We start from the raw sequence: 27259 nt of genomic DNA, 5'->3' as shown, positions 1-27259 counted from the left end.
CACACACACACACACACACACACACACACACACACACACACACACACACCCCACAGACACACATCATCTTTATCTTTCCCAGTAGGGGTTAACAAAGACTAATCCCTTCATTTCAAATGGGGGAGCTCTTTAAAAAAAAAAAAAGCAAACTATTAAAAAAACTTCTTGAGGGAGTTTGGGGAAAAGAAATTCTAATTCTGAATAGTTGGCCAGGAAATGTTCTAAGAATGAATGAGACCATGAATAAAAGGTTCCCCTTGGTCCCAGAGAAAAGGCACTATATTATTATTGAATTTCTACCACAGGACTCAGCATTTTTATGTGTGCCATAAATATTTTGTCAGTGGTCATTTCAGAAGGTAGGTTTGGGAGCTCAGTTGGTGAATTCCCAGCTAATAATTTTCCCTCCATGCCTTTCCAAAGGCATTTGTGTGCCTTTGTCCAGAAACCAAAGCATCACAGATTTCAGCACCAATTCTGGGGCAAAACCTTTTCCTCATCTTCTAAAGCCCTGAAAACATCGGCCAAGATAAAAGGAGTAGGCATGCTTTTCCAATTACCTTTCCCAAGCTTTAAACAACTATCAATTTATCCTCTCGGTTTTCATTCTAAGGCTGTGGTATGCTCTCTTTCATAAGTTGTTTTATTCCCTTAATCTCAACGTAACTCTAGAAAACTACTTCCCCTCCCCAGATTCCCCAACCAATCCATAACTCATCATTACATATAGATGCTCTTGTTTGTGCTTTCGCCCTACAAGTCGGGAGCCCTTCTATGAATCATATTTCACTTCAGTTTCAATGACATAGTTCTTCCCCGATTGTATTTTATCTGAGCATAGCTCTACTTCAGCATGAAATGAGGACAGGATGATTTTTCCTCCCTTCATTCCATATATAAAATATATTAAAAAAATATATATATATATATAAAATAATCCCACTGGGGAGGATAAAGCCCCCTCCTTTCCTCTTGGCACCCTGCATCCCATCCTTCCACCACAATTCGCATTTCTATAGTTAGAGTCATAGAACGTTAGAGCTAGAAGGGATGTTAATGCTAGAAGGGATCTTGGTGATCATTCTAGTCCAATTCTCCCGTTTCACAAGTGAGGATTACGAGACTAGAGTGGTCAAGTAATTCACCCAATGTCATACAAGTAATCCCTGGTAGAGTCAAGACTACAAAGAATCCAAGTGTCTCAACTCCTGATCCAATGCTCCCTTCGTTAGAGAATACTGACCTCTCAACTATTTTTGAAAAGCGCTATTGATTATTTTCTAGGGATTATTTTGTCAGTCTCACTTAACTTTCACTCAATGAGCAAATCAAATTGAGATATTTATTTATATTGGAATAATATATGTGTGTATACACATACATTAGGACATATATACATATACGTCCTAATACATAGGTGTATATACATGTATATGTATATACATATATATGTGTATACGTACATATAATCAGAAATTTTTAACCAGATTCTAAAGACACTTGACATAGTTCTACTACTTTCTGTGACATTGATTGGGCAGATCACTTCCCCTCTGTGGGCCTCAGTTTCCTAATCTGTAAAATGAAGGCAAATCACTTAATCTCTGAACCTCCATGAGATTATTCTGCTATAAAAGATGAACAAAGAGTTATTGTGAAACTTCAATGTATATAAAATGCCTTGCAAACCTTAGAGGACTGTATAAATGTAAGTTATTATTATTAAATGATTTCTAAGGTCCCTTTCTGCTCTAATATTCTCAGTCACAAAGTTCTGTTCTTAGAACAATCCTTTCTTCACTTTCGTAGGGATATTTCAAAATGAACTAGTCATTCCTTCTAACCAATTGAAAAAAAACCTTAAAGTATTATTTTTTAAAATGTGAGTTGTAATTGCTATTGTTCTTTTCCCAAAGGGTACTCTAAAGGTTTCACCTATCAGGTTACCTAACTCAAGTTTACCGAAAGTCCCAGGAAACAAATCCCTTAATTTTTTGAGAAATTAGTTCTTATGCTATAGTAGAAAAAGACTTGTCTTCTATTTTCATCAGTTCTATCTCATGTCCAGCCACACCTCTTCGCCTCTGCTATTATTTAGATTTGGATTACCATTCTCAGTGCTTCACTGATGTTTGAAATGTTGGGTGGGTGGCTTACTCGTTTTAGGTATAAAAAATATAAAGTTTCAGTCTTTCCTACCTTAGGCTCGCTGGGTGAAGAAGGGGGCCTCCTGATCATCGCCTGCCTGCGGGGACACTGCACCAGGGAACCTCATGGCTGCTGTTTACAGAAGCCTGGCGGTCTTAAATTGGGAGCACTGGTGCCTTCTGCTTTCAGACAGTTCAGCAAACCAGGCAGATCAGTTGCAAGTGTTATCTGTAAACAGCTTCCTGTTTGAAATAGATCAGCTGTCCATCCCGGATAATAATTAGGAGGAAAAAGTGTGGGAAAGTTGAAAACATGATGTCAGGGTTCTCATTACAGCCATGTAGATGGCCCTGTTGGAGAATCCCTTTTTTAACCCTTTAGCAGTAACTGTAATCACAAAAACCTTCCAGCATTTCAGAAGATCATAGATCAAGAACTAAATGGGACCTGGGGACCAAACTCTTCATTTTACATTTAGGGAAACTGAGGCTCCAGGAGACTAAGTGACTTGCCCAAGGTCATATAGGTAGTAAATTGACAGAGGTTCTATTTTAAACCAAATTCTACTAATTGGCTTATACCCCAAGGAGGTCACTGATTTAAAAAAATAAGAAAGAAAGGTGTTATTTATACTACAATATTTATAGTAACACTTCTTGTGGTAGCAGAGAATTAGAAACAAAGTAGATGTCCATCAACTGGGGGATGGTTAAACAAATTCTGGTGCATGAATGTAATAGATTATTACTTTGGTATGAAAAACAATGAATATAATAAATGTAGAGGACTAGAGAAAGTATTCTCAGTAAATCAATAAGCATTTACTAAGTGTCTAGTATAGGAAGGCACCATACTAAGCACAAGGGGATACAAATGTGAAAGACAGTCCTGGTTCTCAAGTTCACAGCTAATGGGGAGACAACATGCAAAACAACTATGTACAGATGTGAACTCATAAAAAGTGAAGTAAGCAGAACCAAGAAAACGAACAAATTCTACATCAATATACTGTCAATGGAAAGAACAGAAGTCACAAAACAAGTGAAAATGAATATTGCAAAATTAGAAAGAACAAGCTTGGCCCCAAAGAAGAGACACAAGAAAATACTTCCCCCACTCCTTTGCAGAGGAGGTGCATGGATGTGGAACATTGCATATGTATTATTCAAAGGGGTATGTCAGAAAATGTTTAACAACTGGCTGGGGGAGTGGGGGGATGTCTCCACAATACACATTTTGTTTAATCTGCATTATTAACATTTTTTTCTACCACTTTCTTAAGTCTAGACAATTAACAAAACAAGTCAAGTCCTGGTTTGTAGTATTTGCCAGTTTTTGAGGTGCAAATTCTCAAACTGAAAATTTAATAATCAGCCTTTCATAGCTGGTTCCAACTGAGTACTGTGATACAGAAAAGAATCCCTGCATGAGACAGAGTTGGTAGGGGGTGGGGTCCCAGGATACGTGAAGTTTGTCTTTGAGGCTTCTCAAACCCTACATCAGGTATCCTGCTATCAACCTATTGCTACCCAGGACTTCCCACTGGTCAGTGGTGGAGCAGCAAGCTGACTCAGGTCTTTGGACTCCAGAAATCCAGTGTTCTTTCTACTACTCCATAGTGCTTCTGAATTGGGAACCCAGAGACCTGGGGTGTAAGAGACTAAAATCACAGGATTTTATTTCAGGAAGGGATCTCAGAGGTCATCGAGTATATAGACCACCCCTTTCATCTTACACATGAGAAAACTGAGTTTCAGGGTGGGGGTCTTGCTAAAAGTCACAAGACTAATTAAGGGTAGGGAATCCATATAAGAGATTATAATTCAGATATGAAGTTATTCAGCAATCAATTCTATTCAACAATGTGATTTCTAAGATCAGTCAGACAAGTAACATTTATTAAGCATCTACTCTGTGCCAGGCACTGTGCTGAAGATTCAAAGAAAGGCTAAAACTGTCTCAGCTCTCAAGGGGCTCTGAGTCTGAGTGAGACAACATGCAAAGAATCATGTACAAACATGATAGAGGAAAGATCAATTGGAGATGGCCTTTAAAAGAAGGCAGGGCTGGGAAAGACTTCTTATAGAAGGTGGAATATTAGCTGGGACTTGAAGGAAGCCAGAAAAGCTAAGAGACAATGACAAGGAAGGAGGGGATTCCAGGCAGAGGGGGAAACCAGTGAAAACATTTAGCTTCAGGTGATGGAGTGTCCTGGACCAGGAAAAGCAAAGCAGGCCAGTGTCACTGGATTTGCAGAGTACATTTTAGAGGAGGTAGGTGTACAAAGCCTGGAATGGTTGGAAGGTGCCAAGTTATAAAGGGCTTTAAAAGTCAAACCAAGGTTTTTATTCTTGATCCTGATGGAAATAGGTAGCCACTGGAGTTTGTTGAATAGGAGGTTAGTGGGGGTGGTGAAGGGTGACATAGTCAGGCTTGTGTTGTAGGAAAATCACCAGTGGTGGGCAGATTGGAGTTGGGAGAGACTTAAAGCAGAGAGATCAACCAGCAAGCTATTACAATAATCCAGACGTGAAGAGATGAGAGCCGACACCAGGGTTGGAGCAGTGTCAGAGGAGAAAAAAGGGAAGTATAGAAGAGGTGTGACAACAGTAAAAACTGATTGGATATGGGAAGGGAGTGAGCAAAAGAAAGTGAGGATGACACCTCAAGTACCAAAATATAAATTCTCTATTTGCCATTTAAAGCTTTTTATAACCTGGAACCTTCCTACTTTTCCTGCCTCATTTCACATCACTCCCCTCCAGGCACTCGACTGTCAAGCCAAACTGGCATTCTCGCTGTTCCTCACATAGTAGGTACTTAATGTCACACATTAAGCATATACTACATACAAGTCACATAGAATGGGGGAGGTAATAATAACAAAATAATAATTAGCATTTATATAGCACTTTAAAATTTGCAAAGCAAGATGATACATTGTAGAATGTAGACAGGTAAGATTTCTACATTTATCCATGAGGGTGAAAGAAATATGTCCCCTATCATAATAGCAGTGCTGAATGCAAGAGATCAATGTGAGATTCTGGAGAAAGAATCATAAGGAGTTGGTGACTGACTGGGTTTGCAGGAGGCAGGGAGCAGAGAGAAACTAAGATAACTCCAATTTCAAGCCTGGGTTACTGGAAGAATGATGATCCTATTCTTAATTCTCCCAGGATGACAGTGGGGGATAATGGATTAATTAAACAAATCTTCTTTTAGGTGTTCACCAGATGATGAGTTATGCCTCTCTAGGTCACAGAGTGCCTTTGACTAATTACAATGTGACATTTCCCTCCCAAAAAGCATCCCCCAAAAGTCAAGCTAGTGGTGGGAACTCAGCAATCTAGGTACCCTTTTGTTGAGAAAAGAAATACTTTGTGGAAGGGAAATATTTCCATTCTCCACAAATCAGATCTCAAAAATTGCCTATACCTAAGGTTGAGGCCAGGTCCTGTAGACCCTACCTAGGATATAATGTTGTCATCTTTTTATACCACTCTGGATAACTAGGGAGCTCCCAAAAGGAGAAACTCCATCTAACCTTGGTTTTAAGAAGGCAAGATGGTGTCATGGAACAAACACTTGATTTGGAATCAGAGAATAAGGATTCTATTCCTGATTCTGTCACTTTGTACCTGTGTGACCTTGGGCAAGATGAAGGGGTTGAACTAATTTGTCTCTTCCTGTTGCTTTTGCCTGTTACTTCTGTTCCTATCTCTTCAGTGGCATGGACTTTTTCCTATCTGGTCTTGTTTGTCCTAAGGACTTAACCCACAAAGTGCTTCTTTAACCCAAGAGCAATCTTTAGCTGTAAAAACAGAGGTACATTTATAAGAAATTGTATATTGCATAGTGTTGTATAAGCTTGGGAGACTCTATGTTAGCTTAGGAGATATGTTTGGGCCATCCTTGTAAATAATATGGAAAAGTTACCAACCCACAGTCAGCAAATGAAAAAGTACAGATACGTTCATCTTTGTCTTTCCTTTTCTCTTTACTTCCGAAGATCCAATGCCTGAAAACATCAGTGGCATTGTCACAGTTAATATTTGGAATAGCCTTTTCCCTCATGACCCCTGATGTGCTCAATTTAACATTCTGGCCTCTTCCAGTGAGGTTAGGCTAAAACCTGGAATATATCCCAGCTATTATTTACTTTTAACAGAGATAGACAAGAAACTTGGGTACCAAGAGCCAGATTCACACACTGAGTTTGTCACTCTATGGGAATTTTCACATTCACAGCCATATGCATGTAACTCTTTGACACTCTGCTTGTAGAGAAATAACCATCTACTTCTTGCCTTACTCTCACCAGGTAAGATGATTGTCATCTTTTAAAGTACTTTCTCAATAAAGGATGAGCAACAATAATAAGAATAACAATTTACACATTTACTTAACACTTTAAGGGTAATAAAAACCTTTCCTTGCCGTAGGTGGGCAATAAATTCATTATTTCCTCTTTGTATATGGGGAAACTGAGGCTCAGAGAGCTGAAGTGACTTACCTAAGGGGACACAGCTAAAAACCAGGACTCAAATCCATCTTCTGTTTCCAGGTCTAGTGCTTCTTGCATAAAATTAAAGACACTGACAAGGGATTTAGTCCCCTTTCTTTAACACAATTCTACTGGATGTGCCCCTTTTTCAGATCCCAAATCAATCCAAAATTTTATAACGCTGCAATATGTCCCCACCACCCTTTGTTACCTAAACAAAATCAGTACCATGATGACTAAAAAAAAAAAAAGAAAAAGCGTTAGAATGAACTGAAGCAAAGTAAAGTAAGCATAACCAGGAAAACAACATGCATGATGTCCACAACAATGTCAGTGGAAGGAATAATAAATACACCTACCTCACAGGGTTGTTGTGAGGCTCAAATGAGATAATCATTGTAAAGCGCTTAGCACAGTGCCTGGCACATAGTAAGCATTATAAGTGTTAGTTATTATTACTAAGAACAACAAAAAAACAATAGAAATAAAATCCTTTCCAATTATAATGACCAAATGGTCCCAAAGAAAAGATAGAAGGCACCAGTCTTATCTTTGAAGAGACAGGGGACTATGGGTGTGGAACACTCTATATGATGTCAGACTTTTTTTCATTGTATTGGTTAGTTTTGCTGAATTGTTTTCTTTCTTTTTTGTTTTTTGTAATTAGACTCTCCAGGAGGGGGAGGATATATTGGGAAAAGTTGGTGAAGTAAAAACAAAAAATGTCAATTAAAAACTTAAAAAGCATTAGAGGAAGATATCTTTAAGTTAACACCTTAAAGACTACCTTCTAACAAGTTATTTAATTGATATGTTAGTATCATATAAAATTTCTTCATAGAAACAACTGATGGGGTACTGATGGTCCCCTAAAAGGCCCTGAACTTTCCCACAAATTTCAGCAACCAATGCTGTTTCCTTGAGACATCCAGCCCATTCCAATATAATCCTTTTAACTGCCCTTTCATCGTGGCCTTCCCTTGTCTGTACCTGATTCTGCCCCAAGGTTCTTGCCACTCCTTGATCCCATCCAGATTTTCTCACAGTCTTTTTCTGTATAAAAATATCAGTCCCATCCTCATCAAATGTGCAGATTCTTAGAATCTGGTCCACTTGTATTGGCAGCACAAAAACCCCAGACTCACTAGGAATCTTGCCCACCCAACCAGTGTCTTAATAAACTCACTATTTGGACTGAAAGAAGGCTTGAGTGGTTGAATTTCTTCGGGGCAGACCCCCACCCTGTGCCCTTGCATTTTGGGGTTCCTAACACCCCTAGACTACAACACAACCACAAGAAAATTGTGTCAATAATCTTCTAATTAGTAGTGAAACATAATATATAGGAGAGATAAGCTCAGCCAAAGTATTTGCTACTGTCATGGAGAATGCCCTATAATAGTCCAAATGGAAGGATTCCCTATAGAGGATGGAGACTCTCATTTGCTGATGAGGTAGTCCCACTTCTACCCAGCCCTAGAATTCCAAAAGAATTTCTCAAGGAGATCCATGGCCACTCAGAAGAGATCTATATAACCACCCATACAAGCCAAATGAATGAAGGATGCCTGTTGTCCAGATTATGACATGAAGAACAATCCATTTAATTAAATTATTAATACATATATCTAGGGCAAGCACTGCAAAAGAACAATGAACTGTGAATGGCTCTAAATATCAAGTTGAGAAGTTTATAGTTTATCCTATAGGCAATAGGGAACCTCTGAAACGTCTTAAATAAGGGAGTGGCAAGGTCAGATCTGTGTTGTAAGATTTTTTGGGTAGCCGTATGGAAGACAGGTCGAGAGAAGAGATATTGGAAACAAGGATATAGCAGGTTACTTATATTCAACTGAGACCTTACTGATGTTTAATCTCATCATGATAAGTGAGTATGCAACTACTGTACTTGCATACAGACCTTTTAACTTTTTAAAGAATAAGACATTTAGCAGACAGTAAAAGCCCACAAAGCAGTATTACCTCTTAAATCCCTCATTTGGACTTCTCAGGTACCTCAAGTTCACACAACCCCAAACAAGGACATGATTGTGAAGCAAATTAACAGAATGATTACCTTGTTTATGAAGCATGCTGTGTTCTGTCAAATAATGATTAAAACTTGAATAAGTCGTGATTGGTTCCATTTTCAAAGGGATGGTTAGGCAATTTTTAGGTGCCGGCAATAAACAGTATACTGAGTGAAATGACAGCCTCATTTAAATATATTATTACAGAGCATGAACTTGATTTTACCCATATAGAATTTTGAGTAAAAACGTAATTGCCAAAGAAGCATTCAGACTAAACTTCATTATAATCACTCACCCATTGTTGTATGCCATTATTGATTACAGTGAGAACAATTCATCTAAGCTAAAAGCATTTTAAAAAAAGAATTCATGTCGTATTAATCCACTTTTTAGTAACCAGGCACATCTCTGGTAATTGAAATGTCTCTACTTGAATTGTACTGAGGCTGTGTTATACCAGTTACAAATTTCAATAAATGTCAATAGTCTGATTTTTATTTTAAATGTCTAATTGCATGCATTTTAACTATGCAAGGTGCTGAAATGGTGGAGTAGTATTTAGTAACTACCAAGCTTTGTGATGCTTCATCAGGTCTATTAAAACCAAATTTTAGGTGACTATGAGAATTAGAATGGATTAAGCTATTTTTACAAGGAAAAAGAAGCAATAAGGGGTGGGGGAAAACCACTTCCCTACAGATTGACATTTGTTCTTGCACGTTGGGGACCAAGGCATGTCAATACTGCTTATTGCTGTATCAAAGGCCAGACACAGGGATCCATTCTTATCTGGTGTAGACATTTCCTAACATCTTTTCAAAGTACTGCATTTATTTCGACTCTTTTGTTGTTGTTTTTCATACTTTGCTTCTTCACTCAAGCCCCCTACAGATGGCTCCTCATGTTGTGAAGACTGGGTGCAGAACAAGACATGCATTTTTTTTTTGACATAACTAATGCAGGAATTTGTTTTGTTTGAATATGCACATTCTTTTCAAAGGTTTAGTTTTTCTTTTCTCCCCCAGTGGGAGAAGAGAGAAAATAGATGTCTGTTAATTGAAAAAATTAAATTAAACTTTAAAATTTAAAATAGATGCAAGGTAAATGGGGGTCAGGGAAAGCACTAGCAGGAAGTATCCATGCCAACCATGCCCACATCAAAACTAGCTTAGCCTACGACTGACTCCTAGGACTAATCCACATCCGACCCATTGGCCTTTTCAGGTTGGAAATGTCCCAACATCAACAGCCCCCTCTCCTCCAGTTGGTGAATTTGTCCCAGGAACCTCCATTTAAGGAAGTACGCATGTCAACCATTCTCCCTTCAAACCCAAATCAGACCATGTCTCCTTGAACTATGTTTCTATTTTCTTCCTCCCAGCCTCCCCTCCTCCCAACCTCTCCCTTTCCAGTTCCCTTTTATATGTAGTCTTCCCCCATTAGAATAAGGTCCTTGAGGACAGAGAGTACTTTCTTTTAATTCCCAGTGTTCTATTTCTCTATCTAGCATCTACCTATCTATCATTTATGTATCTATATACCTCATTTCATTGCACTTTACAGATAATTGGGTTTTTTGGCTTTGTTTTGTTTACAAACTGAAAGTTTGTGGCAACTCTGCTATTTTTTCCATAGCGTGTGCTCACATCATAACTCTGTCACATTTTGGCAATTTTCACAACTATTTCAAACTTTTTCATTATTATATCTGTTACAGTGATCTGTGGTCAGTGATCTTTGATGTTACTATTGTAATTGTTTTAGGGTGCCACAAACATCGCCCAGATGAGACAGGGAACTTAACTGATAAATGCTGTGTTCCGATTGCTTCATGAACCAGTCATTCCTTATCTTTCTCCCTCTCCTCTGGCCTACTCCCTGAGACACAATATTGAAGAATGTTACATAAAGTGAGTTGATAAAGCAGCAGCAAGGTTTGAGATGATTGACTCCAATTTTGAAAGTTCTACTCTAAGTAAAATGCTATCAAACAGCATCACATGTTACAGAGAAATCTTTCATGAAAGGAAGAGTCAATCAATGCAGCAAACTTCATTGTCTTATAAGAAATTCCAAGAGCCACCCCAACCTTCAGCAACCACCACCCTAATTAGTCAGCAGCCATCCACTGCTAGGAAGGACCCTCCACCAGCAAAAAGATTAGGACTCACTGAAGGCTCAGATGATGGTCACCATTTTTTAGCAATAAAGTATTTTTAGTTAAGGTATATGTGGGGTTTTTTAGACATAATACTATTACTCACTTAATAGACTACAGTACAAGGTAAACATAACTTCTGTATGCATTGGGAAAACAGAAAATTCGTGATTCACTTTATTGCAGTGGTCTGGAACTGAACCTTCAAAATCCCTAAGCATGCTTGTATGTACCCATTAGCTAGGAGAGATAACAAAGGACTTCATGTAGGTGATCCTTGAGCAGAATCTTTGAAGAAAACAGGATTTTAATGAAGATGGAGAACATTCTAGATAGGGTAGACACCAGGTGCAAAGAAGTAATGTTAGAGGAACAGAAGGACAATATGAGTGGAAGAGTCAAGGTGAAACAAAGGAGCACACCAACACACAAGAAGGAAACATGCATTTATCAAGCCTTTAAAATGCACTGACTTTTGATGTTTTCTCAGTTGTGTCTAACTCTTAGTGACCTCTTTTAGGTGTTTTGTTGGCCAAGATACTGGAGTAGTTTGGCAGTTTTCTTCACCTCATTGAAGAAACTGAAGCAAACAGGGTTAAGTGACTTGCCCACAGTCACACAGCTAACATCTGAGGCCAGATTTGAACTCAGCAAATTGAGTCTTCTTGACTCTAGGCCTGGCACTCTACCCATTGTGCCACCTAGTTGCTCTTATAAACATATGTATGCCTATATATATATAAATACATTTATATACGCTCTCCTTAATGGTGAGTCCCTGCTTAGCATCACCGTATCTTGATCAGCCTCAGCCACCATCAGTTTCTTGTCAGCTCAACTCATTTTCACCACAACTACACCTTCTCAGCAGCCTTACCACATCCCCTCAGCCTGGCTCTCCCCTTTATGTGTAGTCATCCCCCAACTAGTACATAAGCTCCTTCAAAGTAGAGACCCCACATTCTCTTGCATTTATAAAGTCAGCACTTAGTACAACGCCTAGCATATAAAGTATTTACTATTTTGTAAAGGTACCATATTGAATCCTTTTTCATGTTCTGCTGTCTTGAAATGTTCTTTTTTGATGTTTAAGTTCATAATAAAAAATAAAAAATTAGAAAATAATGAAATATTCTTTCTCAAAAGTAGCAGTGAATTAACAGAAGTGGTATAATAAAATGGCTTTCACTTTTTTTAGTATAGTATTCATCTTGATCTCATTTTCTCCCTTACACTCTCCCAAGTCCAAATTCTTTCCACACCACATCAAGTACTTAAAATTAAAAACAATTACCTTTGTAAAAAACCCTCTCGGGCAGAGGCCTGATTCACTGTAAGGGAAAAAACCACCCACTCAAACTGGCACCTCAATCTGGTTGTCTACACAAACTTAGAAGACAGGTTCTAGGGTTGATCACATATTCTTGGGGTGAACTTGTCTAGAGTAGAAGTCCTTATTGAAAGAACAAAGCCTTAGAAAGTTGTTCTGACCATTTACATCACTATTCATTGTATACAAGGTATTCCAAAAAAGTTTTAACGCTTAAAAATTGCAGACTTTTTAAGACATCCTTTATATCATTTTCTTGGTATGCATATTCGACACTGTAAATGTTTTCAAAAACCTAATGTTGGCTCTGGGGAAAGGAAAAAAATGAACCTCTTTTGGGGGATCTGGAGGGTAGCTATAAATATCGAATATTGCTTATTATCAAGACAATGTGGCTAGTCAACTTTTTTCCTATTTTGTCACAAAGGATTGTTTTCTGGGAACGTTTGGAAGTGACAAAAATAAGGTATCAAACTTAAAATGAGGCTATCTTAACTTGCCGAATAAAAAGGTATATGGAAGGTACTCATGGTTGGTAATTTGGGAAACTTGGTGATATGTTTATCAAACTTAGCTGCGTTGTAGTCACCTAGACCATTGCTAAATACTTATAAAAATGGCTACTTGTCTCAGATTATCTTACAATCCCCTTTTTTAAAGTGGCCAAAATTCATCTAGAAATATAATCAAGCTACACAATCCAGCTATGCTGGATTGAGTTACAGGACCTGGGATCAAATCCTAACTCTCACTACTAAACCACTAGGTTTACACCCTCTCATCTTGACACTTAACAACTCTAAGTGATTCTACGAATTTCTAGTTTGTAATGCATATTCAAACAGACATACAAATGTTATTTATTATTTTCAAGGCATATGGTATATATACATAAAAACACCCCTAGACTGAACCGAGTTCCCTGGAACTGCCACTCACCCTTTAATCTCCCTAAGAATCAAGATGTTAATAAAAATGAAGTTCTACTTCTACTTATTTACAGAACTCATAAAAATTCAAGAGGGATAGAACATATCAAATGTACTAAACTACTAAAATGAAAAAGAAAAATTTTGAGTAATTCAGAGAAATATGAAGACCAATTCAAACTGATAGAGTTGAGAAAGAGCAATACATAAAACCACAGGATCCTAGCTTTGTCTAGCTGTAGAAGGGACTTTTGTTTGAGGTCATCTAGTCTAACCCTTTCATTTTAAAGTGAACTGAGGAGTTGTTACTTGCCCAAGGTACACAGGCACTAAAATGCTGTGACATTCTGCCTTCTCAGCACAACAGACCTGAAAAGACTAAGACTGTCAGAATTGGTTTAAAAGCAACTGTAACCTTGGTTCAGAGTATTAGTAATGAAACAAACTTCCCTCTCTCCTCTAGGGAAGGTGGTATAAAGACAAAAGCTCTTAGTGACAAATAAAAAGAAAAATTTAAAACCATGACAAACAATGCCACCTCTAGTTTCTTCAAATGATCACTTATGTTTCAAGGGGCAGCTAGGTGGATAGAGCACCTGCCCTGGATTCAAGGGAACCTGAGTTCAAATTCGGCCTCAGACACATAACACTTACTAGCTGTGTGACCCTGGGCAAGTCACTTAACCCCAATTGCCTCACCAATAAAAAGATGTTTCAGGATACACTTTATTCTAAAACTTGTCCCCTTTTCCCACAAGACTGATTGCTACTGAGAGACCTGTCTATCCAAAATGGCATAGATTTTAGCTATGTCAAAAAACCAAATGGTTTACTTAGTAGCCCTTTAATCTGAAGATACTAAACAACACTACTAAATTAAGATACACTGCAAATTACATGTCACTCATGTATCATAATGCAGACAACTACATAAACGTGCAACTTAGCTTCAAGTGCCCCTGGAATCCTTAATTTATATTCTCCTGATGCCAACAAAGATACCAATGCTCTGAGAAACAGCGCCAATTTTCCTGCACAAGTACTTCAAGGTACTTGACCTGAGATAACCTTTCTGCTTAAAATTCTCACTTAGAAAATCACACTTAATTTCAATCATTACTACGTTCTGCAATTTGAATGCAGTCTCATGACCTATGTGAGATTATTAATATAAATAAACTGTGCTGCTGCTTGTGTAATTTTGGAGAAACAATTGTGAATTCAGACAAGGTTATGAACAATGGACTTTATTTAATCATCTCTGCATTTACAGCTGGAACTCTGGGAATTCAAAATTAACATCTTTGCCTGTCAGCTTCTTATAAACGCCAGAAAACGTTTCTACCTGTAACGAAAAAAATGACATGTTTCAACAGTTTGACAAAGAATGCTTTTATAAAAATGAGTTGTGCATGAGTTAGAGAAATATAGAAAACAATTCTCTGAAGAGTATAACTGAAGGCAAACTTGTCATGATAGACCCCATACCCCATCATAATACTATATAGGCTCCTCCTATAACACATGGACATAACCATGACAGTCAACTCTGTGGGTTTTGAAACTGGAGAATTTCAAAAAGTCTCTTGTGTAATATGCAACTCAAATTTAAAACACTTCCACCTAATTCTTTCACTTGTCAAACTGGACAAGGCACTCACTGATGACATCTGCCATCACACAATGAATGTGTTTTCACTTCTCAGGGATTTACCACTGTGTATAAAAAAACTTCCAAAACAAGACTTTTACTTTCAGAAAGCCAACATTTCATCTTAAAAAAAAAAAATTGTGTCCTTAAAATCTGTGAATGACAAGTAGAGTGCACAAGGGTTCAGTTTCAAATTAATCATTTCAATGAAAATAATCTCTTCCTTGAAGTGCTCCCTTTCAAAGAGCAACCCACCACTGTGGTGGAGAAACAAAAGAGGTAAAAAATATCATTTTAAACCTGTGCCCACAACAAATGAAAGCTCGACTACAAAATAAGGCAATTTTTCATTCAGAGAAATCAAATAATCAATTCAAGGTCAGCTGAACCAGTCTGCAGTTTGGCTTGCAGTATAAAAAGTTCACGCCCAAGGACACATGAGGCTATCTTAAAAGAGGGATTATCAAGTCACACTAACCCTAACAAATATTGTTGATCTATTATTGATTACCTTGTGCTCCACATTGTTCTGCTGTGCTTTATCCAAATGGACCTTTATGAGTCTGCTGCCATCTAGTTTTACACGGATTCTCTTGCCAACAATTTCACTTGGAAAGACAAGGTCTTCAAGGATTGCATCATGCACAGCAGTCAGAGTACGGCTAAAAGACAGTACAGTTATAAAATCAATTGACCTTGTTATGCTTTTTGGTGAACTGACATCTATACACTGTTTTATGTGCTATAAACAAATTGTTAAATGATGAACCACTTTTTTCAATGGAGCAATCAATAGCAGGAAAATAATTTCACAGTAGAGAAAGTAATATTAAGGTATAAGTACACTATATACTTGGATGGACAAGTGAAACAGAAGCTTTAGCAAACTAAACTGGAAATACTTTAAGCATGCATCCAAAGACAGACACTCTAACTAAATCTAGAGAGATTCACCACCAGGATGACCAAAGTGATTTTTTGACTGCAACAATTAAAGGAGCTGTGATTTGTATTAGTGGATTGAGTTATATGTAACTCAAGTACTACAAACCCCAACGAGACAGGCTCAACTTTTTTAGTCAGATTAAATCATTGCAACATACTATCTTCATAAATTATAACAAATGTATACTATTTGTGCATGAAGCATGTATTTTACATCTCCATTTGTCATAGCATGATTTTAAGTCTTATTCTCAAGGCAGTTAAATTGTATGAAAAATACCTTTACCCATGAGTCCATAAGATTTAATTGTATAAAGTACATTTGATAAAGACAGTTTCCTCCATATGTTTTATAGAATCATCACGCATGCTAGTGAATATGAGGCTTTCCCATTTAATACCCTATAAAACTTCTTTGGCATGTTCAAGTATTTCATACTCCGTTAACTTTTTCAGAACATACAGTCTAACAAAACCCACTGACATTTAAACAGAAAACTATAGATTATAAAACTTAACTGATGAAAATCATACCATACCAATAAACAATAAAACTGTATTCCATCTAAGGGGACATTGAACTAGTGATGGATTTTTCCAGGCTTCCAAAGAATACAACTAAATTTTCACTTCCCTCTTACAGCAGATAAGGTATTTAAGAGGAAAGAAACAAACACCAGTATCTAATGTTTTATTTGACAATTGTCTGAAAATGCTATGTAGCACTCTTACATAGGCAAATGCAAATCAATAAAATGGATGTAAATTAGGCCTCCTACTCCATTCACTTGGACGTGACTCTGAAAGTAAAACCTCATACTACTTAACTTAGGATCATAAACTTAGAGTTATAAATAGACCAATTAGTTCAAGATCCTTATTTTACAGAAAAACTGAAACCCATTGAAGTTTAGTGACTTGCCCAAAGTCACATGGATGGGGGGCAGGATTTGAACCAAGTCCTCTGATTCCAAACCCAGTCCTCTTTACAGTTCTACACTGCCTCCCTTTTTTGTTTCCTAAAATCGATACTGCAAATGGCAGCTGACAACTCATATTTTAACTGTAGTTCCTGATTCTATACAATGCCACTAGATTCCTGTTTCTCAAATATCACAGCAGGTAAATGATCCAATCCTTCCCTACACAACTCCCAGATGTACAGTAGCAACTTAGAAATGTAAGAAAGAAAGGAAGTACCACTACCTCAGCTCCTAATAAAAGTCATACTGAATTGTGTAGTGGCGAGAACACTGGATGAGAAATTAAAGAACTGGTTTGATTACTAGCTGTATGACTTTGGACAAGTAACAAAAACCTCTCTGGGTCTTAGTTTCCTCACCTATTACAATTAAGTGCTTGGACTAGATGATTTCAAAAGATCCCTTCCAGTTTTATATCTATGATCCCAGGCACACGAACTTAAAAACCTATTATCACATTAACTTATCTCCAAACATCTTTGCTACATTTATTCCTCCCACTCATTCCCACAAGATCATGTTCTCTTTTCTTTGACTATCAACCTAACTCAGACTCTTATTGCCTTACAGTTCAAATATCTTCTTCTATCCTCTAGTATCTCTTTCCCATTTTGCTGTCTTCCACTACTCTTCCTAAAGAGCATATTACTCCCTAGCTTAAACACTTTCAACAGTTACCCATTACCTACAAGTTAAGTCCCATCTCCTCAGTCTATTATTTAGTGTTCCCTAATAAGGTCCCAACTTACTTGTCAAAACTACTATCCACTGCTAGGTGGCACAGTGGATATAGCGCCAGCCTTGGAGTCAGGAGGACCTGAGTTCAAATCAGGCCTCAGACACTTACTAGCTGTGTGACCCTGGGCAAGTCACTTAACCCCAATCTCCTCACCAAAAAAAAAAAAAAAAAAAAAAAAAGAGCAAGAGAAGACTACTCAGTGCCTAATACAAAACCTATATACCACATGCCTTTCAATTACTTACTTTAATTCCATTTCCTCTGCCTGATATGATCTCTATAGTATGCATAGGCTTATGTGTATGCTAGCCCTTCTCAATCAACATTTCAAACTATATACTCCTAGATGACGAATACTACTAGTGATAATGATGACTTCTAATTTCAAACCACCACATACACAAAAAAATACACTAGTTTAACCTGTAATCATGTTTCAAAGGCCCTGGCACTGTGAAGAAGTTAAATGTGGATGGCACAAAACATAAATTGTACAAAGATGCTTACAGCTTAATGTTCTCCCAGTGCTGAGCAAAGAACATGTGCTTTTAGAAACATTTGAAAAATTTCAGAAAAGTTAGGTCTTTGAAATTGCTTCACCTCTAGACTAGAAAAAAATAAGCATTTCATTTCAATTAAACTATTAACTAGTTAATAGTTAACCTTTAGATAGGGTCTTTTTTACAACTTCTTACAAAATTTTCTCACTAGTCTTCTAACCCTGAGGGTCTAACCCATGTTACATACCATTATCAGAATTAACCTTTTTAATACTTTCATCACCACTTGGAACTCATTTCAAATTAAGTTAGATCAAAGACCAAATGTTACTTAAACTTTCTACTATCCAGCCATGTATTTTTGCATACCTCAAAGTTAACAGGAATGTGTACCATGAATTTACCCATTACTTATTTAATCTGCACTAGAATGAACTGGGTTCAATGACTTAGGCAAATAACATTTTTCTAATAGAGATCTCTCTTCATATACACATATCCCACTTTCCGTGTAAAGACACACATTGTAGTCTCCATCCTTGTGACAACTGCCCAGTGTACATTTCCAAATGTCCAGTGAGCATCTTAAAATTCAACACTCTAAAGCAGAACTCATCTGCCCTATTTCTGTCAATACCACCACCATCTTGCCTTTGATTCCTCACTGCACACATCCAAATCAGCTGCTGAAGTCTTGTCACTCCAGCATTTAAAAAACTCCAGTGGCTCCCTATTGCTTTTAGAAACAAACTCCTATTTTCTTTTCCAGGCTTATTACTTATACAGTACTCCCCTCCTTCAAATCACTTCGCGTTCTAGCCAAATTGTGCTTTCTTATACACATCCCATCTCTGGGCATCTTGACTTTGCATAGGCTGTCTCCCAAACCTGAAATGTGTTCCTTCTCTTTATTTCCACTCCTCAGAAACCCAAGCTTCCTTCAAAACTTATCTAAGTGTCACCACTTACAATATACTTCCTCACCTCTTAGCGGTTTCTCTTCTGGTCAAATTATCTTGCGTTTACTTCGTATAAAATTTTTTATTGATGTCTACATATTGGTTTCCCCAGGTGGAAGTTAAGTTTCCTGAGGGAAGGGACTGTTCTACTTTTGTCTTTCCATCCTCAGTGCCTACCACAGCCACAGGATATATTAAATACTTAAGTGCTTGTTGATTGATCCAATTACTGCAAAATAACACTCAAAGGAACCAGTCATTACCAAACAGCATTAAGATATTTTAGGTTTCTTACACAACTAATTCAAAAGAAAAGTACTGAATGGTACAGTTCTTATAGGAAAAGTTCATTTGGGGGGGGGGGAGAGAAAGCAAATCTTGTAACTTCCAACCTGATAAGATGGATAGAATGCTAGAACGAGATGTCCCCTACCTTGCTAAAATGTCTTTTTGGAAGAGTAAATTAAGTACTCCTTTCCATCCATATTTCTTAAGGGTCAATAATGAAAGGTCCTACTATGAAATTCTGAGTCAGGTCAAGGCAGGTTAGTTCAGAAACTTTGCCAGACCACAGCAGACCTTAATGCATTTGGTTTTTCTAGAGCATATCTGCTACAGAGCAGTTAACCTCAGTAATTTTAGTTCTGACCTCTCCTCAGTGATGATTTTCCCCACGTTTTCTGGTGAGGCAGTCAGGGTTAAGTGACTTGCCCAGGGTCACATAACTAGTAAGTGTTAAGTGTCTGAGGTTAAATTTGAACTCAGGTCCTCCTGACTTCAAGGCTGGAGCTCTATCCACTTCACCACCTAGCTGCCTTTTGCAGTGACTTTTCCCACCAAGACACAATCTCACTTTAAAACAGTGTGCAGTGTGGAACAAGGGAAATAGTACTAGTGTAAAATCAGGTGTCACTAGGTTAAGTCACTTACCCTTCCTCATGTCCAAGTTCTCTTCCAGCTCCAAACCTATGACCTGTAATACCTTACTTCTTTATATTTAAAGTGACCCTAAAGATGCTTTCTGGCACCTCATCTTAGAATACCTTGAACCTTTTAACCTTTCACAAACTTTCTAAGCCAGTTTCCAAATGTAGCTCATCCACCATCTACTTTTGTTCCTGCACTGCCAATTATTATTGGAGTGTAAAAAAAAACACACAAAACCAGGTTTTACTACGTCAATTACAAATTTATACCATAAACTGACTTGAGCCCTTACTCAGAAACCTTTTCTCACTGACTCCCTTGCTCTTTCCCCATAGCCCCTTCCATACTCCTTCCAGCTGCGTGAACCTCACTCTTCCCTCCCAAGGTACTGAATGTAGCACCATTGGGCAGTGGAAAGAGTACTGGACTTGGAGTCAGGAAACAACTGGAGGCAAATCCTAACTTTGACCCAATAAGACAAATGACAAGCCCCTTAACGTCCTGGAACCTGCTTCCTCATAGGCAAAATGAAAAACCCATAACGACTACCTCATAGGTCTAGCTATAAGGATTTATTATATGTAAAGGTCTTTGCGAAAGTGCTACAATAAATGTTAGCTATTAACTAGCAAGTTTACCTGGGCCCCAAAATTGCCTTTTTTTAAAAATTAAAATAAAGGAGTTAATAACAACAAGCTAGGTTATCTTAAAGTTGCCTCTATTATTTAAATGGCGCCTATTTCCCCAACCATACCAGGTTCCATCATTACTATATAAAAAATCATGCATGTTTTTTGGTATTTAAATGTAAGTTAAGTTTCATCTTGTCAATGTTGGAATCCCATAAGGAATTACCAGACTCATTCATCCTACATTTTGGATGCTGTTTTTAGTTTAAGTTGGCCAATAAGACAGAAAAAGAGAACAGCATAAATATTAAATACAAAAACAATAGGATAACTCAGATTTCTATAGCATTTCATGGGTTACAAACTATTTTCCTGACAAGCCAGTAAGTAACATGGAAAATAGTATCCTTTTTAAGAAGAATCTGATTTTCCCAGCATCAGCAAATTAATATCAATTGAGATTCAAATCTAGGTCTCCAGACTTCAGGTATCATCTCCATACAGCACCTCAAGAAAGAATCATTCAGCCTATTACTACCTGAACATTTTAAAAGCCTTTATAATTGATCACAAGCATTTTTAAGCAAGTGAAATCTAGTTATGGAATGGACTCTTAAATACTGTCTTGGTATGAATGTAGCTCACTCTAAAATGAAATTTCCTTAAATAGATAAATATCACTATAGACTGTGCTCTACTCAAGGTAAATTTCTGGAAGAGAGGTGGAAAGTGAACATACTCAGTACTTAAACCAGATAAATTACTTAAAATGGTCCAGGGTAAAATATCCTGAATATCCTTTCCAAAGCCTATAAATTTGGCTCTGCTAAATTAACCTTTCTGCCCTGTTAATTGTAGTTTTATGACTCCTAATCAGCTAATAGGGTATACTCACCTCCTGGGACGCTTTTGCTTATTTTTTGTTCGGCTTTTTCTTGTTGGCTTAGGAAGAATTCTCCTCTGTAAAAGATTTTAAGTGCTTCATTATTTCAGAAACAAAATCTACTGTGAAAATTGGCAAAAAGCTTACCATCATCCCTAAATTTTTTGTTAAGCATGTACTATAAATATATATGCATAATTGAGTTTCAAAGGGTAAAGAAACTCAAATATCGTAAAATATGAATTTTTGAATATCCCATAGAAATCTAGAGCAACCCCATCTTAGTATCTTTGGTTTGCAGTTTCACAGTGGCGATATAACTCACACTTTAAAAAACCCTCATATTAACATAAAACACAAACCATCTTTCCCAACCAGATACAAAAAACAGTACCAGAAAATAGCTGGTTCAAAACAAATTGTCCAAGTAAATACCAAGAACTAAAAAAAATTTTCAAATCAATATGCCTCTATTCTTCCTCCAAATCACAAGTCTAATAAAACTACTTCTTCAAGACTCTACTTGAATCACACCAATCTAAATTCTAACATACTGTTCAAAAAATACGGCTAATTACAAATGTTTTCTTCAGTTACTTATTTGTATGTGATTCTCTTTGAGGTCAAGGGCTCTAATACTGTTTTTTTATCCTGTTCTTGGTGGGTTAGATATGTCTAGCAGTGTTCTATACAAAATAGGATCCTTTCACTTAACCTCTTTTCAGTTTTATTTTCATCTGGGATCTAGACCAACACTGCTCAGTCTTGTCTCTTTTTAAAAATAGCCTTTTATTGTTCCTTAAACCTTAAATCTAGTCATTGTTACCTCATTACTAACCAACAATACTTATGATCTTTTAATGAAAACCAAGGCTTCAAATATGTTGCGTATTTCCATTTAATCATTTTCCAAAATAACTTTCTTCAACAGGGACCAGTGCTTTTCAAATAGCCCCAGAATTCTTTAGTCTATAATGTCCTCAAAAACTTTTGACTTTTTCCTCTAACTTGTCTAACAAAAGCAATTTTTAATCAATGCTATTTCTGTTTCTTAAGCTCTTCTGAAAGATTCTGAGATAATTTAATCACATTTCAGAGATAACTCAAACGTGTAAATGACTTTCCCCTACATATCCCTAATCCAGAATGACTTCTCCCACATGCTTAAATGGTCCCATTTTAAAATTATTATCCCTCAAAACCAACACCCCTAGAAAAGTTTTAAAGATCTGACACGACAGTATTTACCTGAGCAATAAAGACCACATGTTTGCCACTGAATTTTTTCTCCAATTCACGAACTAGTCGTACTTGGATCTTCTGAAAAGATTTTAGCTGAGGAACTGGAACAAAAATGATGATAGCTTTTCTGCCACCACCAACTTCAATTTCCTAGGAATGAAAAAAATTCAGTCATGCAGCTAATTTATCATCTCACTCCTTTGATTCAAAAACCAGCACTGCAGAGTAAAATACCGTTCACCACACATGAATTTGCTACCTTTTAAATTAAAACTTACTCTTAGGTTGCCTAGGTGGCAAACTACAGTACCTGAACTAAAAGAAAAAATGCATTTCCTTTATAAAGTATTAAATATTAACACAGCCAACTAAACCCCCTTTGCAACTATTTACAGTCAAACAAATCAATTTCATCTAAAAAATAACTTTTTTCACCTGTTCAAGTATGCCAAAAGAATTCTGTCCATTTACAATCAATTCCTTTTAACTCTAACATATGGTCAATAAGCATGTAGTGTTCTAGCTTATAATTTCTTTCTTCACTTGCCATTATTTCATAGGTCTTTCCATCTTTCCTCATGTATTTCACACTTGTCTATCTTAACTACATGGTATCATTCCCTTCATAATTTATTTAGCCATTCCCTTACTGGACATTTAGGTGGCTTCCAGATTTTTAAAATAACAAATAATGCTATGACAATTTTTGAAGAGATAGACTTATTACTGGATAGAGGAAGGGAAGAGCAGTTCTTGATAACATTTTAAGGGTATAGCCCCCAAAATGATCTATTGGTTTAGATTGCATAATGTAAGATCTTTTCCAAATATATTCTACTAGTTTACAACTCTACCAGCAATGAATAAAAACTCACTCTATCTCAAAATTGTTTTAATATGCATTTCTGATTATTAACAAAATTGAACTCTTTCTACCTAGGATAGTAACATCGTTTTTTCTTTCAAGGGCTGTCTGGTTTTATCTTTTGCCCATTTATCCATTGTGGAATGAATGAAAGTTAACTTTATAAGTGGGCCTTTATTTTTACTTTTTATAAGAGTTGGCATAACGTAAAGAAAGAGCTGGACTTGGAGTCTGGACAGATCTCCATTTAAAATACCTGTGTAATGATGAGCAAGTCACTTGAATTCTGACCCGTTTCCATACACCAGTAAAATGGAGATACCAACCACAATACTTAACTTGAAAGGGTGTCTATAGCACACAAAGTGCTATAGAAATGTCAGTTATTTTCAGATGTCATGTTTTTAAATGTCATGTATTTTATGTTTATGTATTTCAGATGTCATGTATTTTTATGCTTTTAAATGCATTAAAGAACACAGAAATTACAAAAGAAACCATTATTATTATATATTATTCAAACAAGGATAAAATCTCACCACCTCCACACTGGAGTTCACAGCCTCCTGTTAAGAACCCATGATCTATATGATTTCTAATCTCATATCTAACACTAACATTTATTTTTATGGCAACATGCTTAAGTTTCCATATTACCTTTTCTCTGCCACTAACATGTAACAAATTTCCAAAATCTGGTCGATCCAACCAAAAACCTTTGAATCCAACTGTCTCTACCATGTCAGAGATTACTTGACATGCACATAACATCCTACCAGTTACAGCTACATATGGTTGTAAAATTGCTACATCTATATATACTGTGGATTTTCTCTTCCCAAAATATTTCTCAACATTTATTAAGCAAGTGCCTATAATGTACCAAGAAATGAAGTAAGTCCTAGGGATATAAAGGCAAAAGACATCCCTGTTCTCAAGGACCTCAGTCTAACCAAGTGAAATAACATGCAAAATAACTATATACAAACTATGTTCAGGATAAATTTGAAATAATCAACAGAGGGAAGACACAAGAATTAGGAGGGATCAAGAAAGGCTTCATGTGGAAGGTAGTTTTAGCTGGAACCTGCAGGAAGTCAGAAAAGGTAAGAGGGAGAGCAATTCAGGCATGGGAGTTGGGAAATGAAATGCCTTATCCAGGTGAACAGCAAGGAGGCCAGTGTCACCAGACTGAAGAGTACCTGGTGAGAAGGGGTGTAAGAAGACTGCAAAGGTGAGGGGAGAATCAAGTTATAAAGGATTCTAAACAAATAGAATTTTATATTTGATACTGAAGGTGACAGGAAGCCAACTGAGCAGAAAACTGACATGGTCAGACATGTGGATGGATTTGAATGGGGAAAGAATTGTGACAGGGAGACCAACCAGCAGACTACTATAGTAGTCCAAGTATAAAGTGATGAGGGTCTGTACCAGGGTAGTGGCCATGCCAGAAGAGAGAAGGGGTGGTATAAGAGAGATGTAAAAAGGTAAAAAAACAACAGGCCTTGGCAACAGATTGGATATAGGAGTGAGAGACCAAGGAACCAAGCATGACCCTTAGGTTTTCCAGCCTGGACGACTGAGAAGATGGTAGTAGTCTCTTGATGGTAAAAACAAACTGGAAGAGGGGAGGGTTGGCATTTTGATTGGCTCCCAAACCCTCTCCTTTTCCAGCTCCTTATCACCATTCCACCCAACCTGGGTAGAATTCACTTTCATGTAACAAGAAGAAAAAAAGAAAAAAAAACCCAAAACAAAAAAGACCTAGAAAAACCTAACCACAAGCTATCTTTGAGATTTACACTGGTCCAAAACGGACAATTAAAATGAATTTTACATTTTCTTGCCAGTTCATGGGTTTTCAACACCAATCCTCCATTTCCTAGAATCTGAATGTAATTCATCCTTTCTGATATAGCTCTATGGCTCTATCTCATGAAAAATGCTGACAAAACTTAAGTTATACCCTAATAAGTGATTTAGTGGTAAAACAGCTCAAGTTACTCTTTGGGACAAACTTATAAGTATATATTCATCATCATCCACACACCCCCAGACAAAGACCAAAATTAAAGAGTTTCTTTACCTTAGCTGCTGTGATGTTCAGCTCTCTTAATTGAGCCTTTAAGTCAGAGTTCATCTCCAACTCCAATAGAGCCTGAAAAAAAATTGGGAAATTATAAATACAAATCTCAATATTTTGCTACAAGGTAGGAGAGTATGCAAAATAAGGATTACCCCTCCCTTTGCAAAACACCAAAAAGCTACCATGAACTGTGTACAAAATAAAAGCAGAATGTGGGTCAACGTATTAGCCCTCAGAGCTTTCCTTTCCCTCTCCTCCTCCACAGAAACTAGCTCCACGTGTCCTGATAACTACCAGCCCAGACCCTAGGTTTGTAGATAGAACTAGATTGGCTAAAGCACTCCAAGTTACCTATTACCTGTGTAAGAGTTCTCCCCCTCCCCCCCACAGGCCTCAGTTTCCTTACCGGTAAAATGAGGAGCTTTGTATCTGTAAGGTCCTTTGCTTCAAATATCAGCTCAAATTAAACATTCCGCAAGCCTTACCCACTCCCCCCTTAAAGCTAGTAGTCCCCTCTGTAACCATTTCCAATCTATATATCTAATTTATTTGTACCTTGTGTCCCCCATTAAATTGGAATTCCTTGAGGGCATGGACTTTCTCTGTGACTCCCTAAGTGGAGCAACCCACTTAGTGGGTTCGCACATAGGAGCTTAAATACTTGCAAACTTGACATTACCTTCTAATTCCAAATCTTACGATCCTAACTTTTTTTCCCTCTTCTGAGTCTCAGTTGTCAGTAGTACAGAGGGAAGTACACTGGACTTGGAATCAGTCCAGCAGGTACTAGAAAAACACTGTTCTAGGTACTGGGAAACAGGGCCTATTCAAATCTCCGCTTGCCCCCCTATTTCTGAGTTTCTTTTTCTGTAAATCGGGTTGATATGCAAGCTCTACATCCTGTGATCCTATGGCCCAAGGAGAGAGGAACTCTCACTTGGGGGCGAGGGAGTCACCTGTCAGGGACCCCAAATGGACCCACCTGTGAAATGCCAGACTCGAACTCGTCTGGCTTCTCGCCATTGGGCTTCACAATCTTGGCGCTGGAGCTGAACATGGCACCGCCTGTGAAGCACAACACAGAACACCTGTGAGATGTGTGCGCGGCCCCCTCCCTCCCGGTGCCCGAGCGGACCCAGGCCCCTTCCCCCCCACGCCGCCACGCGGGACGCCAGGCGGGCGGGGCGCAGCTCCTCCGAGCGCGAGCGCCCAACCCCCAACCCCCGCCGGGGCCGCCACCGGCCTGCAAAGTCTCCCGGCGAGGCCATCCGCGGCCCCGAACAGGGCAATCCGTTGTATCCCCATCCCAGCAGACGGCCCCGCCGCTTTAACGCCGACTTCGGAGCGGTATTCAAGGAAGCAAGAAGCCCGGAGAGCAGACCGAGGCCCGGGAAGCAGGAGCTCGCTCACCCACCTCGATGAGCGCCGGCCTAGGAAGAGGGAGAGCTCTCGCGAGAGCACCACAAATCTCGGCTACAGGAAGAAGGTCCGGGGCGAGGGGCGGGGCGGACGGGAACTGGAGCATTAAACCGGAAGAGAACCACTGAAAAGCTCCAGGATTCCTTGATGGAAACAGGAAGTGATGAGGTGGGAGGGGAAAGGCTAATTTAGTAATTGGTCCAGCTGGGAGGGGTTACTCTTCGGATGCCGCACAAGCACGTCCAGAAAGTTTTCTCCTGCAGGGTGGAAATGGTGACCCTTTGAGCTGGAGCCCCCAGCAACCTCCATTCTTTGCGTCTTTC

General features: G+C 38.0%; 2 protein-coding genes across 5 annotated transcripts in view; both read right to left on the bottom strand.

Moving 5' to 3' along the window:
- COLEC11 (collectin subfamily member 11) overlaps positions 1 to 2384 on the bottom strand; it is a 70296-nt gene extending 67912 nt beyond the window's left edge. For all 4 annotated transcript variants that reach the window (XM_027840237.1, XM_027840238.1, XM_027840239.1 and 1 more), the window contains exon 1: positions 2200 to 2384. The gene's annotated coding sequence lies outside the window, so the exon portion shown is untranslated. The remainder of the gene's footprint in view (positions 1 to 2199) is intronic.
- Positions 2385 to 14336: 11952 nt separating this feature from the next.
- RPS7 (ribosomal protein S7) lies at positions 14337 to 27006 on the bottom strand. The gene is made up of 7 exons (XM_027840425.1): positions 26932 to 27006; positions 26500 to 26582; positions 25518 to 25589; positions 22570 to 22713; positions 21334 to 21398; positions 15268 to 15418; positions 14337 to 14450 (listed from the first exon to the last, which is right to left on the bottom strand). Exons 2-7 carry the CDS (start codon positions 26572 to 26574, stop codon positions 14373 to 14375), a joined length of 585 nt encoding a protein of 194 aa, XP_027696226.1. The 5' UTR covers positions 26575 to 26582; positions 26932 to 27006; the 3' UTR covers positions 14337 to 14372.
- Between the last annotated feature and the right edge of the window lie 253 nt (positions 27007 to 27259).

Source organism: Vombatus ursinus, unplaced genomic scaffold (assembly GCF_900497805.2).
Source record: "Vombatus ursinus unplaced genomic scaffold, bare-nosed wombat genome assembly UNPS02014841.1, whole genome shotgun sequence".
NCBI lineage: Eukaryota > Metazoa > Chordata > Mammalia > Diprotodontia > Vombatidae > Vombatus > Vombatus ursinus.
The sequence above is the reverse complement of the archived record's forward strand: the minus strand, read 5'-3'. Positions and strand labels throughout refer to the sequence as shown.